The sequence below is a fragment of the Nanorana parkeri genome, unplaced genomic scaffold (genome assembly GCF_000935625.1).
Source record: "Nanorana parkeri isolate BGI_ZX_2015 unplaced genomic scaffold, ASM93562v1 scaffold1465, whole genome shotgun sequence".
Taxonomy (NCBI): Eukaryota; Metazoa; Chordata; class Amphibia; order Anura; family Dicroglossidae; genus Nanorana; species Nanorana parkeri.
Genome location: NW_017307733.1, coordinates 3,343 through 21,342, shown reverse-complemented (window position 1 = coordinate 21,342; position 18,000 = coordinate 3,343). Strand labels below are relative to the sequence as shown.

Genomic DNA, 18,000 nt, shown 5'->3' with positions numbered 1-18,000 from the left:
AACTTTAAAATCAAATAGATTTAAAAATAATATAAGAAATATTATTATTAATAATATATTTTAAAAATTACATTGTAGACTGGGGTGCCTTGACATTTTACATACTTTTACATGTGACGTGACTGAAAAAAGGTTAAAGTAAAATGATTATATGCAGTAACCCAATATAAACATTTGACCAAATATAAACATTTGTTTCTGTTCTGATCAGGGGCGGACTGACCATACAGGCAGTCGGGCACTGGCTGAGGCCAGTGGCCAAGAGGGGGCCCGTCACCCCCCCCCCCGTGCCCTTTCCAGCCCACATGGAAGGAGACGCAGCTGTGTTAAAGCAGCGCCCATACAGGCAGTTGGGAACACTGCCTGAGGGCCCGCGGCCCCACTGAGATCCGGTCCTGGGTCCCCCAGTAGAGGATTTCTACTATTCACAAAAACCTGGCAAGCCGAAGCCCAACGCTGGTATTTGAACTCGCCTGCGGAAATGTTAGCCACTGCATCTTCCCCTCGCTAGTGCCCTTGTATCCGAACTCATTGACTTGATTTTTTTTTATAAGCTGGAAAATGAGCCAATTTGAACCTTTTAGGCTCCATTCACATATAGTGTTTGCGTTTCCCACAAGGTTTTCCAGAAGACCGCATGGGACGCAAAGACCATATGTGAAAATACTGCACAGGTTCAGCTCGTTTGCGGCCATTATATAGCCATGAACAAGCAGAATCCGCCGGATTATCACACTTGCACTATTTTGGGGGCCTCCGCAATAGTCTGAACAATGCACATTAAAGTGCATTGTTTTTACTGTTTGGAGCGACCTAAATCTCCAGTCACACTGGAGTGGCTCTCCGAGCATATTCGGCTGTATGACTGTATAAACAGCAGACTATCTCTCCCTGGGCTGCATGGTCTGCAGACAGTAGAGCCATGATGTCTCCAGAAGAAGAACCTGTCACTGCTACTGCTAATGTACTATCACATAGTGCAGGGGTGGGAAACGCCAGCCCTCCAGCTGTTGTGTGACTACAAGTAGAGATGTCCAGTGTGACTTGTGTGATGTATAGCAGAGACTCTAGCTAGCTAGCTTGTAATATGACCCTAGAGTGAAAGCCCGGCTTCTGCAAACCCCTCCCCTCCCAGCAACCAATCACATCTCTGAGTCACAATACACGGAGTCTAAGAATCGAATAAGTCTACTAGTTAAAAGAATCAAATGAGTCTACTAGTTAAAATAATCAAATGATTGTACTAGTTAGTAGACTCATTCGATTCTTTGAGTTAAAGGAGAACTATGAGGTGAGTGCTTTTCACTCACCTCATAGTTCTAGCCGACCTGTGACAATGAGACTGTCACAGGTCGGCTCAGTAGATCGGGAGGTGAGCGAACACATACCGGGTTCGCTCACCTCTCGATCCTGTCATGGCTCTCTGCCGTGACAGGTGGAGGGGCTGGATTCCCCTCTCCCCGCTCCGAACGGCCAGTGCTGACTGGCGGAACGGACGGGGGAGGGGAGGGTACAGCTGGCTCTGCCTCTAGATAGGCAGAGCCAGCTGTCCCTCACGCAGCTGGGCGGATCCCGTCTTTTTTTTAAATAAACAATTTTTGGTAAAGTTTTTATTTATTTTATTATTTTTCACTTAACATATTTTTTCACTTAAATGTATTAATAGCGTTAGGATCAATGTTCCCCAGGAGCTGCCTGACACCCTTCTATGAATTAGAGTCCTCTATGATGGTTCAGACCGCTCCTGAGCTTCGGTTCACTTGCTTGTCAGCCGACTCAGAAAGGGAATCGAAGAGGTTCTTTTGAATGAACTGATTCAAATGAACCGATTCATTTAAAAGATCCGAACTTCCCATCTCTAACTACAAGTCCCATGAGGCATTGTAAGACAGCCACAGGCATGAGTCTCAGAGGCAGAGGGATTATGGGATTTAGAGTTAAAGCACAGCTGAAGGACCGCTTTAACTATAAAGCTGAATCGCGCATATTCGATACGCATAGGTGTGAACCCAGCCTAAAGCTGCCTATACACCTTACAAATTTTGGCCGATTTTCACATGCAATCGTGTTTTCGTCCGATATTCCTAAGGATAATGGGCAGTGTACAACTGCAAATACTGTACAATCGAGCGACTTTTGACTAACCAGCAGGTTACAAAACTTCGGTCGATCATACGATTTTCGCAAGGTCGAAATTTGTACGATTTACACTCCACATGCGCAGATGAAAATACGTGCGGTCGATTACCGCAATTCTTCCAGGTGCTTTTCTGTGAATTACCGCTGATTGAACCTTGCGATAATCGGAGCAGGATGGGGCCGCCGTATGAAAATTGTACGACGGTTCGATCATCGGATGAAAAGGTCCGTCCGATGATCACAAGGTGCATGGGCAGCTTAACAATGCCTCATAGGACTTGTAGTTCCACAACAGCTGATCTAGTCTTTTATATCTACTCAGATATTTCGAGATATTATTCGGTTTGTGTGCACTAAAAGTATTTTTAGTTTATTTTTTTTACTTCCATTAAGAATTCATAAACATTGAAGCAATGTCAAAAAATTGTGCCTGCTATTCTTTTCCTCTTCATGCTTCAGAAAACATAAAAGTTTATTGAGTAAAAGGCACGCTCAATAACATACTTCTTAGCACGTGTACGGAAAAGGGTCAAATTGGTCCGGCAGCGAAGGGGTTATTAACTTTGAAAACTCGCGTTAACTACAGTTAAAAAGTTTCTGCTTCCTCCTTCTAAAACTCCTTCACTTCCTACATTTCACAAGAGGCTCTGAACAGGGCTGAGCCTGGGCGTGCATGTTGTGCATGTCATTTAACCCTCTAGGAAGTGACATGCTCTGTGCTGCCCATACAGTATATATATGTTAGCAACAGGCGGAGACGGACTTGTCCCAAGTTACTCACACTCGCTGTAGACATCGGCGGTCGCAGCTTGTAGATACCCCAGTCCTAGGGGCCGACTTCATTTCACTAAACTGGAACTAGAGAATCTACCGAGTTCTAGAATGTACCTTTGATGGTTTCCGTAAGTATTTCATGTTGTTTGTTGAATATAAGGAAGTACTCCATGTGTAGACCTGTCTGTACATTGATCTCTATCCCAGGAAAAGAAAAGTAAAAGCTTTGCTTGCCAGAGCAAAAATACAATCATACACGCAGTTGGCCTAGGCTTCATACACACTTGTCACTTGCGTTTTTGTGCTCTGTAAGCAGAGGAAAATCTGTCAAGCTAGATGCTGTGTTTATGCTTTTAGATGCTTTAAATGACGCACGCTTACATGTGTCTACATGCATATGCGTTTAGATGCATCTGGTACCAAATCCTAGTATCAGATCGCATTTACATGTGTTTACATCCATTTACGTGTGTTTACATGCGTTTACATACGTTTTGGTGCATTTACTAGTGCAACTCGATTCCTGGACGCATCTGACTTCTATTTTTTTTCTAAACGCAGATAAACTGACTGCAGATAAAAGCATCTAAACGTAATGTATGAATAGGTCCACTCAAAATCATTAGATGCATATATATGCTTTTAAAAATCCCAGAAGGGACAGGTGCTGTATAATGTGTAATTGCGCATAGCATCCTATTCTTCCCTATGGGAGGACGCATACAGTGTGCGTCCATGGGTGTGCATGTGACAGCATGTAATTGTGTGCAGCTGCGTCCTCACATAGGGAAGAACAGGCTGCTGTGCGCAATTACACGCAGTCTTTTTACAGGTCATAATTTTTTACACAAATGCTAATGTACATTATTGAGTGCATTAAAGTGATATTAAAGTCAAAAGGATTTTAAGCTAGTCGGTGAACAGTTGCTGGAGTCTGCTCTGTCCTTTGTGATCTTGTACTGGACAGGAAGTTCAGGGAAGCTGAGCTGAGAGACTTGGAAGCAGCAAAAACATGATGACTGGAAGTGTTTGGGCAAAAATGTAAATGAATGCTTTGCTGGGCAATGTATATTTGTTTGATCTGGATTCATTATTCAAAAAAAGTTTGACAGTTTAATACTACTTTAAGTTTACTAAAACATTTACTAAAATCTCCAACTAACCTATGTTCTGAAAGCAAAGGACCTGTAGAATATAATGATGGTATTTTTAGTCCCCATTCACACTAGGGTACGATTAGGTGCTTTTAAAGTGGTTTTCTAAATGCATATAAATGCATCTAATGATTTCTTATGGATCTATTCACACCTTGCCTTTAGATGCTTTGATGACGGCTATTTGCCAACTGTTTACAAAATCTATATTGTTTCTAAAAAGTTACACTAAAATCTTTTGTGCACTCAAATACTATCAGGGTTATTCCCAAAGGGGTAGAGAATTTGGAGAAGGAAGGAGAAGTGAACAATCTAGGACAAAACAGCGGAACTGGAAAGTGAGCTGAATTGCAGAATGTTTCCATATCAGCTATGTTGTCCTAGATTGTTCACTTCTCCTGCCTTCTCCAAACTCTTCACCCTTTTGTGAATAGACCCGTATATGATCTCCAAGTGTTTCACTAAATATTAAAGAGACGTCCCAGTTCATAAGCAACAGATATATCTAGCTTTAAAAACACTTGTGCCTGCGGAATGGAATTAAGTAAGTTACCCAAAACTGTACATAGACAAGGTAGGAAAAACCTTTACAGTTCCTCAGTTTAGAGAATAAGTCCCCTTTCAGCCGCATCTGATCAGGTCCGCCTGTCAGTTTTTCAGCCCGATGTTAGTCTATGGGCAGCCAGATACAAATAAATGTGCGTCCGTTTACATCTGCTTACCCCCGACTCAGGTCATTGGACCTAATCGTGGTGGATGTATGATGGGTACACGGCATATATCTGTTTACATCCGACTCCCCACAGACCGACATGGGTTCCGGTAAGATGGAGGAAAAAACTGGACAGACGTGTGTCACAACCATGACATCCATTCCGATCAGCAGGGCATTCATGCACAGATCCCCTGCTGATCAGAACTGAAGGGGCCCGTGTGAAATGGGCCCAAGTTCTAGCCCCCTAAATATGCTAGCTTGACCAGAAGTAATGTGATATTCAAATTTATGGGCTGCCAGGGCACAGTTACAGGTTTTTACTGGCCAGGCTGCATAAAACATGGGAGGGGACAACGTGGATACCTATCAAAGGAGGTGCACAAGCACTTGGGGGTGCTAGTAAAAGGCTAGGGAAAAGGTCTGGGGTATTTTTTACATTTCCTCAACTTGTCCTTTAACCTAATAATGGCCCATACTCTATGTGTTTCCTAACAAACATATGCATGTGCTTCCTAGGTGCATTTATATTATTATATATATATATATATGTATATATATATATATAAATATGTGTATGTATACAGGGCCGGCCTTAGCCCTTTAGGTGCCCTGTGCGAGAAAGTTTTACAGTGCCCCTAAGTGGCCACATCCTTCAGTAACCACACCCCTTAGAGGCTACACCCATTTCTCCAAAACCCGCACCATTTAAAGACTCCCATTTTGTTAAAACCACAAAGAAACATATTAAAAAGTATGATTAAAAAAACTTTTATTCAAACTAATTTATATTAAAATTATACTAAATTTATACTAAACTTGTAAGCACAATATAAACTCCCACAAATTTGGGAGCACGAAATTGTCCAAAATGTCTTGGCATGCTCATGCCTTAAGCCTGGGTTCACACCTTGGCGTTCGTAAAATGCGCGTTTTATCACGCGCTTTTTTAGCACGTCTTTTCTGTCCACGAAACGCGCGTTTACGAAATCTCTATTATGAAGTCCATTGGATAAGCGCTGAATTTTGCCCCAAAGAAGCTCAAGTACTATTTTGCACATAGGGCGTTTTTCAGCGTGACAAAACACGCTGAAATACGCCCAGGTGGGAACCATGCCCATAGCAATTAATAGGATTTCACTTCCAGAGCGTTTTTCAGCGCTTTGATCAGCGCTGAAAAACGCCCAGGTGTGAACCCAGCCTTAGAGTTCCCCTCACTGGAACTAAGGGCCAAGCCCAACCCCTGAAAAACGACCCCACACCATAACCCCCTCCACCAAACTTTACACTTGGCACAATGCAGTTAGGCAAGTACCATTCTCCTGGAAACCGCCAAACCCAGACAAGTCCATCGGATTGCCAGACAGAGAAGCGTGATTTCTCACTCCAGAGAACACGTCTCCACTTCTCTAGAGTCCAGTGGCGGCGTACTTTAAGTTTGGCGACTTCTGTGCACTGTGCGCTTCAGCATGCGCTGACCCCGCTCTGTCATTTTATGTGGCCTACCACTTTGTGGCTGAGTTGCTGTTGTTCCCAGTTGCTTCCAATTTGTTATAATCCCATTAACAGGGGACCGTGGAATATTTAGTAGTAAGGAAATTTCACGGATGGACTTATTGCACAGATGGCAACCTATCACGGTACCACGCTTAAATTCACTGAGCTCCTGAGAGCGACCCATTCTTTCACAAATGTTTGTAGAAGCAGTCTGCATGCCTAGGTGCTTGATTTTATACAACCGTGGCCATGCAGGTGATTGGAACACCTGAATCCAATGATTTGGAGGGGTGTCCCAATACTTTTAGTGTATATATGAAGCTGGCCCATTTGGTTTAGTTAATGGTTAAGGTGGCCATACACTTTACAACCATCGCAAGACCTTGCGATGGTTGTAAAGTAATTGAAAAAACGTACGATCTGCCCATCTTGGACAGGCAGATCGTACTCTTGATCATCCCAAGCCCGCCCCCCTGAGGCACACCGGCCCGTTCGGCATTTGTCTCCCGAGCACCGTTCAAACCAGCCGAAAATCGTACGATTTTCGGCTGGTTTTCTAGCGTGCTCCTTAGACAAAAGACGTGCGACCGTACAGTAGAAACGGTCGCACGTCTTCGTTCACACTGCTCGATTCTCGTATGATCGCGGGATTTCCCGCGATTCTCGTACGAGAATCGAGCAGTGTATGGGCACCTTTACCCAGATAATACACCAGATTATATATAAAGAGCTTTGTATATAAAAATTAGCTAACAGGAAATTTCTTCTCACCCACAGCAATTAGTCAGTTTCTAAGGGGCTGATATATAACGGAAAGTGGATACTGCTATTCACTCTCTGTTTTACTCCAGTAGTTTACAAACCCAGTGGCCCACATCTTAGGTTCACCCTACATGTTATATTCTGACCATACAATCTCTGTACAATCAACTTTATATCTGCCAAAACTATTTAATTTAAGGACCAGCCTAAATTATCCAATCAATTTACATCCAACCAGACAGGCCCTTGTACTACTTACTTGTTGGTAGACCTTAGGGAGCTTAACAGCCCATTCATAAAATGCAGGTAGTGATGTGAAGCCTGCAATACCTCACAGAGTTCTATCTGCTTCAGCCCAAGATCACACTTGTCTGGTGTGTTACATGCATTAATGTGCATTAAATCATAGCCACTCTGAACAGACTCCCGGTGGTTCTCTGTTCAGCTGTGTGAAACCGATGGTCAGCTTTACACTAGAAGTGGTTCTGGTAGCTAAGCTGCCACCAAAACGCTTCCATGGGCCAGTAAAACGTGCCATCCCCCCCTGTGCTGATATCCCCCGCCTTGCTTCCTGGGCTCTCCTGCGGGTAGTGGAAAGGTGACACTAGACCTGTAATGTTACCTTTAAGTGTAAATGTCACAGCCTAATATGCTATCACATAGGGGGCTTGTAAGCCTCCCTATATGATAGCAATGAAATAAAGTTTAAAAAAAAAGTTTTTACAAAAATAAGATAAAATCGAATACATTGAAGAAAAAAAAAAACACATTTGAAAGTCCCCTGCGAACGTGGGCATAGAAACGTAAACACGCAGCTGTGCCTACATACAAAAACATTGATTATGCTACACATGGTAGGTATCCCCACGTGCACTAGACTGAGAGCAATAATTCTAGGGCCGATATCACAGTTAACTCTAAAATAATGACCTGTATGGGCTTTTAAAACATTGCCTCTGGACAATTTGGGGCACAGTAATTTGTCGCCAGCTTGGCATGTTGGGTATTTATTTTTTCGACATATCCACATCTTTTATATTTTACAAAAAATGGGTATTATATTTAGTTTTTGGTAACTAAAATGATCCTAAGTGTAATTTTTAATGACATTTTGGGTTTGATAAAGGGTTGCACAAATATATCATAAAAATTTGCAACTACAGTGGTACCTCGGTTCACGAACTTAATTGGTTCCACGATTCTGGTCGCGAATCAAATTGGTTGTGAACCGTATCACATTTTCCCATAGGGTTCAATGTAAATCAGGTTAGTCCGTTCTAAACCATATGAAAGAAATGTAACCAGAAGTTTCTTTTTACCACCATTCTTGCTCTGCACATCCTAGTCACCTTCATTAACGCTCTGCACATTCTTGTCACCTTCATGAATGCTCCGCACATTCTTGTCACCTTCATTAATACTCTGCACATTCTTGTCACCTTCATTAATGTTCTGCACATTCTTGTCACCTTCATTAATGCTCTGCACATTCTTGTCACCTTCATTAATGCTCTGCACATTCTTGTCACCTTCAATAATGCTCTGCACATTCTTGTCACCTTCAATAATGCTCTGCACATTATTGTCACCTTCATTAATGCTCTGCACTTTCTTTTTCCCACCATGCTTGCTCTGCACTTTCTTGGGAGCCATGCTGGATTGAATACAGTAATACTGTACAGTACTGTGCTGCAAAGCACACAAAAAAGCTTCACAGTAAAGGTGCCCATACACTTTACAACCATCGCAAGACACCAGTCTTGCGATGGTTGTAAAGTAATTTTAAAAACGTACGATCTGCCCATCTTGGACAGGAGGCAAACGGAGGCAAAATTTTGACGAACTTCCTGTTCGCGAACCGAATTGTTTGTGAACATAAGTGTTCGTGAACCGAGGTACCACTGTATCGCCATTTTAATCTGCAGGATCCGTGCTTTCAGGAATTATATATATCTCTTAGGTTTTAAGTCTTTTTCAGACCTAAAATGTGGATTATAACGTGTGCAATAAACAAAAACACCTTGGCAGTGAAAGAGGTGCCATGACTGATAAGAGGTTGAGAAATGTTGGTATATAGCATACAAACAAAAACACCTCTGTTAGTATATGAGGACAGTTACAGCCACTGTCAGGTCTTGACTAGGGCAAGCCATAGGTTCTCCTACTTTCACCACTCAGCTACGCCACCTCACCGCTTAACTTCCATAACCAAATAACAGACCACACAGTATTGGATATAAAATGGCTGTAGCAGCCCTTTATTACAAGATGTCAAATGTAAACAAATACATATAAACATTAAATTATTGTAATCAACAATTACTAATTATGTGTGTGTCCATGTACACACAAATACACACACACACACACACACACACACACACATATATATAATAATTAAAAGGTGCACCAAAATGAAAAGTTTAAAACCGAAACGAAATTAAAATGTAAAAAAAAGAAAATAATTTCTAACTTTTTTAAAAAATTCAAATATTTTATTTTATAAACTTTTATATGTTTTTACATTTTATTTCTATTCATTTATTTTTATTAAATATTTTTATTTTTTACTTTACTTTTAGATGCTTTGGGGAAATATTAGGGGTCTAAACAGGCCCCTGATATTTCCCTTTTAAAATAGAAAAAGAGACTGAGAACCTCTTTTTCTGTATCCCCAGTTATAAATGAACAGGAAGCCTCTATACTGAGTGTTCCTGTTCATTTATAACATGAGGATATAGTGTGTTTACTATATCCTCAATCATAAATGAACAAGAGGTGATGTAGATCACTTCCCATTCATTCATAATTGAGGATATAGTAACCGCTATATGTCCTCAATTATTTACAAACACTCAGCGATCACTGATCCTCAGTTACCTCACTCTGTACCAATATATATGCATGGACACACACATATGGCTGGAGGTCTGAGAAGGCCTTGTTACCCTAAAACAAACCATCTCTGGATAACCAATTATTACCAAGGCCCCTAGCCGCAACACACCCACTCGGGGACAACAACAGAATTGCTACAGAGACATTTTAAACATAATACTGGTAACCATGTCTGCTGACTCCACCACTACAAGGACTGCGGACCGGAGATGGATCCTCACAACTCCACATTACCACCACACACTACCCTCCCAGACCCCCAAACTATACAATACAAGAAATTACCAAAACACTAATTACAGAAAATTAAAAAAAAGGGCAGGTGGGCAGGAAGTTCACTCACTGTGTGCTAACTCCTGACTGACCAGGAAAAATCTCTGCCCTCTCAGACCACTGTGGAGTCCCTCCTAGACCACCTATAACTCGGCCAATCAGGTAAGTGCCCTTATTTGAAAGAAAACCTTGACCCCCTTCTACTTGATCCCATGTCCACCCTGTAGTCCCGCCGCCTATTTCTTTCCTGTCATTAGCTAAGTGACTATCTTTATTGCTGCCTGTGCCATCCTGTCTTATTGTGTCATTCCCTTTATTCCTTATGCTTCTGCCAGAAGGAAAAATGATGGAAAGCTCCCCCAGTGGAGTCGCTGACAGCAAGTTCTAACCCTCACCCACTCTAATAACTTCAGAAAGTTTTAGCTGGAGTTATGCTTTAATACTCGAAGAGAGGACTTGTAAGTAGTAATTGTATATGATAATGCTATGAGAGAGGGCGTTATCAGATGTGTCATGCTACGAGAGACGGCTTTACAGAATGTGTTATGTATAAAACACAATATTACTAAATGTGTCATACTGCGAGAAAGAACATTACCACATGTGTCATGACAAAGGAAAGGACATATTGCCAGATCTTCCAAGCAACCAAAAGACGTGTCCATAACCAGAGTGACCCCATTCCATCTCCTCCTTTAGAGTGTTAGTGGTCAATTAAGACTCCTTTAACCCTTTAGAGTTAACTGTGACTAGCCCTAAAATTATTGCTGTCACTCCGATGTGCGGGAATATTCCCCACATGTGTGGTGCAATCATCAATTTCATACTGACATACATGCACACGATGCATGTATTTACATTCGTGTGTACTTGGGGGCAGGGGACTTTAAACATTTTTTGGGAAGTTTTTTTTTACTTTCATTTTTTTATTTCTTTTTTTTTTACACTCAACTTTATTGCTATCACATAGAGGGCAACATATTGGACCTGTCACCTACATATTATTTTTAAGGAAATATCAGGGTCCCAGGATGGTAACACTTTTTTTATTTGGATTAAAAAGTTTACGAACCCCTGGGTTATGTAGCCCAAACAAAGAAGCTTTTACCAATTGCAACTTTGGATTCGCAAATGGATATGTTAACCCAGGTTTCATTTTTAAGTCTGTCCAGCTCGTAACCTTGCAAAATAGAAAAGATATAACACTCCGCCTGGTGGAGGGGTTTTAATGTAGTGGATGGGTCTCTTTACCAACATCATATATATACTGTAAGGTGAATTGAAGGGTATTTAGCTTTCCACAGCAGTACTGACAGCAGTTAAGTCAGCGATGAAATTGCAAGTTTCCTTTAAAGTTTCAATTAACCCATGATGTACTGTATATTTACTACATAGGAAGTCATAAGGTCAAATCTTTAACTAGATTATCATATTTTTCAAGGTCTTTAGAGAGAAGATAACTGGAGTCCCCTGTTTGGTTTGACTAACTGGAGTCCCCTGTTTGGAGCCCCCTGTTTGGTTTGACTAATACGCTGTTGTCTTGTTCTTGCTAAAGGATTTTGCATTCATTAATTTACTTTATATGATCAAGAATGCAGTAAAGAAAAGAAAATAACCAACAGGGTTATTCACAAAAGGGTGAAGAGTTTGGAGAAGGCGGGAGAATTGAACAATCTAGGCCAAAATAGCCGATTTGGAAAAATTCTCCAACTCAGCTCACTTTCCAGTTCAGCTATGTTGTCCTAGCGTAGTTGTTGGGAACCTTGGCACTCCAGCTGTCCCAAAACTACAAATCCCAACATGCATCTGCCTCTGGGAGTTATGTCTGTGGCTGTCAGAGCCTTGCAATGCCTCATGGGACTCGTAGTTCCAAAACAGCTGGAGTGCCAAGGTTCGCCACCACTGTCCTAGAGTGTTCACTTCTCCTGCCTTCTCCAAACTCTTCACCCATTTGTGAATAACCCTGTAAATATAGTGTAATCACTATGGCTGAGGGCAGAGATTGGAGCTCTAGCCAGGCAAGCTCTGTGGTGAAAGTAACAATCAGGTACAGAATTCATCCCTATAGTGCTAATCTAGAGTGGAAATTTACATGTTAGGTCAACTTGGCCTTTACGCTTAGGCTTATGGGTATTTATTCAACTTTCTTTCTGTCTTAGGTAAATTGGAAAGTTAACTGGAATAAGTGCCCTCTGTGTCTGCGAAGATGGATCTTTCCCAGTTGCTTTATGATATTGACAATAATCTTAGTCAAGAAGATTTTGAATCTTTGAAATTTCTATGTGTGGGTATCATTCCAAATAAAAAACTGGACAAAATGAGATCATGCCTAGATCTTTTTGATGATCTCCAGAAATCTGATGTGCTAAGCGAAGACAATTATTGCATTCTGCAGGAATTACTCTACCTAATAGGACAGCACAGCCTTCTGAAGAAACTGTACACCAGCAAGAATGCTATGAAGGAACGCTTAAGAGAGCAACAATACGTGTCTATGTATAGGTACAGTTTTTATGTTTATGTTACAGAATATGTACATGTTTGTTTGTTGTGGATATCCTGGTCCTGCACAATAGCATATATATTTACTTAACAGAAAACCTCTGCAAAGAAAAGTACATTTGCTGTCGCTGCTAATCTCTTTCTAAAAATGCTAGTTGTCTGGTTGTCTTGTTGATCTGTTGATTTCTGTACTTTCTGAGCCACTAACGTGAATCAAGTAAGTGAAGTAAGAGCAAAGTCAGAACTCCTAATCTGCATATTTGTTCTTGGTTAGTGACTCAGAAAGCATTTCAGCCAGGCTAAACTAACATTTCAGAAGCAGACATCTGTTATGGCTACTTACATGTTTCTCTTAGTACAGGTTACCTTTATAAGCCCAATTTGATAGTCCAAGTGGACCTTTATTAAAATGATATGGCTGCCCCAACTATTATACATTGTTCATAGCACTCCAGTATGGCTATTTAAGAAATTGTTTCACAAGACAGTTATGTGGTTTTGTGAACGTATTTGGAAGGGCATACCCCCCAGGATTAAATATTAGAGACTTTTTTTACCCTGGGAGAAAGGGGGATTGGCAGTTCCAAATCCCGGACTATATTAGCAGCACAGCTGCAGTACTTTGGAGTGTGTCCAGTGGCGTAACAATCACCATAGCGACCCAGGCGGCTGCTATGAGGCCCGGGGCACAGGGGTGCCCGGGGCACAGGGGGGCCCCGGCCAGGACATTCCTGATGCCCTGCGGGCCGCATGGGTTGCTATGGCATCTCATGCTGCTGGCTGTCACTGACAGTGATCTGTGTAGCGGTGCGTTCCTCTCCACAGCCACTGCTGAGTCCGTGAGAGCCAGCAGCAGCGGTGGAGCAGGCTGGGCCCGGCAGTGGAGGAGGATGCGGGGTCCAGGTTGGCATCAGAGGAGTAGGCGGGGCCTGGCGACGGGGGGAGGAGGCGGGCCCAGCGACGGGAGGAGGAGGCGGGCCCATCACCAATGGTGGAGGAAGAGGAGGCGGATAGGTAAGGAGTGTGACCAGCCCACCTGACGGTGGCCCTGCAGAGCCCACCTTAGAGAGTCTATGGTAGGCTCGGCAGGGTCACCCTTAGGTGGGCTGTGTGGGATCTCAATTGGGCTCTACAAGGGGGGTAACTAGAAAGTAGACAAGGGTTTGCGACCTAGCCCGTGACACACTGCATGCGAAGTGGCACGTAGCAAGGGAAAGAGGCGGCAAGCAGACCTTCGCCTGCGGTGTGTCTTGCAATTTTCAATCTGATTACAGTCCATGTACCCATTGCACTCCTGACCGCACGTCCAACAAAGTATCCTGGGTGCTCAGTAGTCGACGGATGGCCACCGTCAAAGTAATGCAGAAAATAAATGATGAAGGGGTTCCTGTGTGTCCCCGAAACGTCGCACTAAGTGTGTTATTTTGCTTTTGATGTACGTCAATAAATAGACGTAATCGATTTATTATTGGAGTGCCGGTGTCTATTTCTTTTCTGCAATTTTCAATCTGGCGCTGTCAGCGTGCAAGAGCTAGCATAGCTAAGCGAGCTAAGATAAAGAATTTCATCTTCAGCCAATCGCCGACACGTCAGGATGCATTGAGTTGTTACGCTTGAGCTGATTGGCTGAAGATGAAGTCTTTCATCTGGCTACGCTCAGCTCCTCGCAGCTGTGCTTTGCTCCACACTTCTTTGCATTGCTTCGCACTGCTTCGCGTGGAGTGTGTCACAGGCTAGGTGGCAAACCCAGTTTCTCCTTCCTCTCCATCTGTCACATCCCCCTATCCTATGTAGCTGAAACTCTTTTGTTGATCTTAAGACAATAGGGGAAATTCATAACAACTGGAGCAGACAGAATCTGGAGCAGTTGCCCATAACATCCTATTAGCTTCTCTTTTCAGTTTGTTTGGTTAAGCTTTGAAAATGAAACAAGCTGATTGGTTGCCATGGGCAAGTGCTCCAGATTCTATCTGCTATAGTTTTTATGAATTCCCCCCAATATGTTCTCTTATTATGATTTGTAGATATTTATTCTAGGGATTTCAGATACTCTGTAATTCCATGTTGTCATTAGCGATGCTTGCTTTTTAATACATGTGACTTTATTCCTGGCCATATCTACACTCACGGTTTTAGATTTCAAAGATCTAGCATTGGTCATTTTATCTGCTAGGAGGATGAAGTGAATAACCTCTGAGGGGATCTTGGAATTTCTGAGATCGGTTTGTTTAAAGCTATGCAAACATCCTTCGGAATGTTAAAAACCATGACCTTGTATATAAGAGAGAAGGTCCATGTCCAAAAGTGACAGATTTCTGGGCACTGCCACCATATATTGTTTGAAGCATATTTCACAAGTGTCTACCCAGGTAACATGTACATATATGCGGCCACATTATTTTATTTTTTCCAACTAAACAATTTCAGTTTGTTTTTTTAAAGTGACATTAAACCCTCAGATTTTTTAACATAAACCAATACTGTAATGTGTGCCTTACTGTAATCCATGGTAGTTTCCCTTCTCTTTGCTGCTCTTCCTTTTAAATCCTCATGTCTTCTCATGCTGGGGGAGAACTTCCCTTTGCACCTCAGTGCCTCTTCCTGTAGTGCTGGCTCAGGTTGCAAACCTATACACAGACACCGTGTATCCATTCCTGAGACAAGGCAGTCTGCTGCAAAACAGAAGTTCTGCCCAGCATGAGAACAGATACAGATTTAAAAGGAAGAGCAGCAAAGAGAAGGGAAACAACCATGGATTACAGTAAGGCACACATTACGGTATTGTTTTATGTTAAAACATCTGAGGGTTTAATGTCACTTTAATTGAAATGTACAGATAATAGGTCACATTACAGGTGGAAGAAATTCTGAAGTGATCTTGGTCTATTTTGTTCTACATCTCAAAAACCTGCAATTTTACAGGGATGTGTAGAAATGTAATATATGTTGTATTTTATATGTATGATATCTATGTATGTAATATATTATATATTGGGGGGCATTTATCAAAAGCAGAGCAGCTAACATCTGGAGCAGTTGTGCATGAGAACCAATCAGGTTCTTTCTTCAGTTTGTTCAGTTAAGATTTGAAAATGAAAGAGAGAAGCTGATTGGTTGCCATGCACAGCTGCTCCACATTTTAGCTGCTCCACTTTTGATAAATTCCCCTCATTGTATTATGTATACTTTTAGTATCACCTTCTTTCTATTGAAGGGAAGTTTCCTGTACAATCCCTTATTTGGCCACCAAGAAATGTTCTTGGCCTTTTGTCCCAAAGCTAATAGAAGGTTGTTAAATGTAGGAGCCAAAGGACTTTGTAGATACTTTAGGAGAAATATTAAGGTAGTAGGAGAGTCAGACATGGCTGGCTGGTCTTTGAATATAACCCATATGAGATGTGTCCTAAACTGGCCATACACCTATAGATTATCTGCAGATTTTCTATGGTCAGATGGAAAAAGTGCAACAGATTCCTCCATCTACGCTAAACTGTGTGGATGGAGGAATCTCCCACTGGGCCAAGCTTTAGTATCTTGCTGGTCGGTCCTGCTAGCTCTCAAAATAACTGAACAATGCCTGCATCCAATCAGATTGTTCAGGTGTTTTGAGAGCCAGCTGGGCCAACTAGCAAGGTACTGAAGCTTGGCCCAGTGGTTGATTCCTCCATCCGCACAGTTTAGCGTAGATGGAGGAATCTGTTGCACTTTTTCAATCTGACCACAGAAAATCTGCAGATAATCTATAGGTGAATGGCCAGCTTTACTTGCATTTGATTTCAGATTGATCCAGTCCAGCTTTTAAGTAAGTATTTGAGTAAAGCACAGACAGCTGAGCAATCTCTGAGTCACAATAATAATTTGCTATATGTATGTTAGCGGGGTTAGGGTGTGGCGGCTTCACAGAGGGAATCACACGTAGTGGTCTTATAAACAAGGTAGTGTTTATTGCCGGAGAGGCGGAAGCAGAGAAGGATATGTACAACAGTAGGGCAATTGGTTTTCCTTCAGGCACATAGATCACGGATATAGCATACAGTCACATTCGTTATACCCGGTGGTTGGATGAGGGGCCCTATAGACACTTCCCACTTACTGGCAACAAGTATAACCCCGAGCACACAGTGCTTATCTGTAGAAGCTAATAATTACAACACGTTACCCGGCAACATCGATATTCGTTCAGTGGAGGGATAAATGAGTCTGATGCACTTTTCCCGCACCCACAGTGGTGATACTGATTCGGCCACAGGCAACTGAGAGTCTTTCACCCGACTTGGATTCCCGATGCAGGACTCTGGAGGAACCCTGATCTATCCCTAACAGGCCGGAACACTCTCCCTAAATCTCTTAACTTTCCCTCACAGGCTGGGTCTCTGTCCCTATCTACGGCCACACGTGTTCTGCCCAAAACGTGGCTGGGCTTTCCTTATCTATCAAACCACCCCCAAAATGGCCGACCAAGTCTCCCGAGATTTCGTGTCCTATCAGGACACCAGGCTTCTCCAAAATGGTGCTGGAGACAACTATAGAGGCCAACTATTTAAAAACATGTTTCCACATAAACATAGCAATTCGAGTATATACCAGGGCTCAAAATTTCAAGTCCTGAGCTACTAGCCAGGCCTTAAGAGTCACCAGCCACCAGTTGCCCCACCTAACCCTTACCCTGCCTTAACTCCGCCCCTAAAAACACGCCCTCTTAAATAATCTTATGATAATTCTTATCTTATGATAGTTGCCGCTTGTAAACGGCAGATTAGGGATTTTTGCTGCAGGAAAACTCAAGTTCCTGACACAGGAATCTCTAATCACACCTGAAATATACTGTAGGTGTGAATGGGGCCTAATATACACATACACTAAAGGTGCCCATACACCTGCTGATTATCGTACGATAATCGCGGGTGTTTCCGCGATAGTACAATAATCGCAGGTGTATGGGCAGCGTGCGACCGCTTCTACTGTAAGGTCGTACGACTTTCGTCTTGCAAGCACGCTGGAAAACCTGCCGAAATTTGTACGATTTTTGTCGCGTTGGTGGCGTGGTTAGAAGACGAATGCCGCACGGGCCCACTCAGCACTGCAATCATCGGAAGCCCTCCCCTCAGCGGGGAGGGCTTGCGATGATCGCAAGTACGATGTGCCTGTCCAAGATGGGCAGATCGTACGAGATTTTAATGACCTTACAACCATCGCATAACGAAAGTCGTGCGATGGCTGTAAGGTGTATGGGCAGCTTAAAGCACAATAATACACTGCTCAACAACATTACACCTCCCACACCCCCCC

At 42.5% G+C, this 18,000-nt stretch overlaps 1 protein-coding gene across 1 annotated transcript in view; it reads left to right on the top strand.

Annotated features, from left to right (window-relative positions):
- Positions 1-12,374: 12,374 nt before the first annotated feature.
- Positions 12,375-18,000, top strand: part of LOC108798398 (caspase-10-like) — a gene marked incomplete at its 3' end in the record, with an annotated part of 8,012 nt that continues 2,386 nt past the window's right edge. The window contains exon 1 of the mRNA XM_018570147.1: positions 12,375-12,711. Coding sequence (XP_018425649.1) covers positions 12,416-12,711 — 296 coding nt within the window. The remainder of the gene's footprint in view (positions 12,712-18,000) is intronic.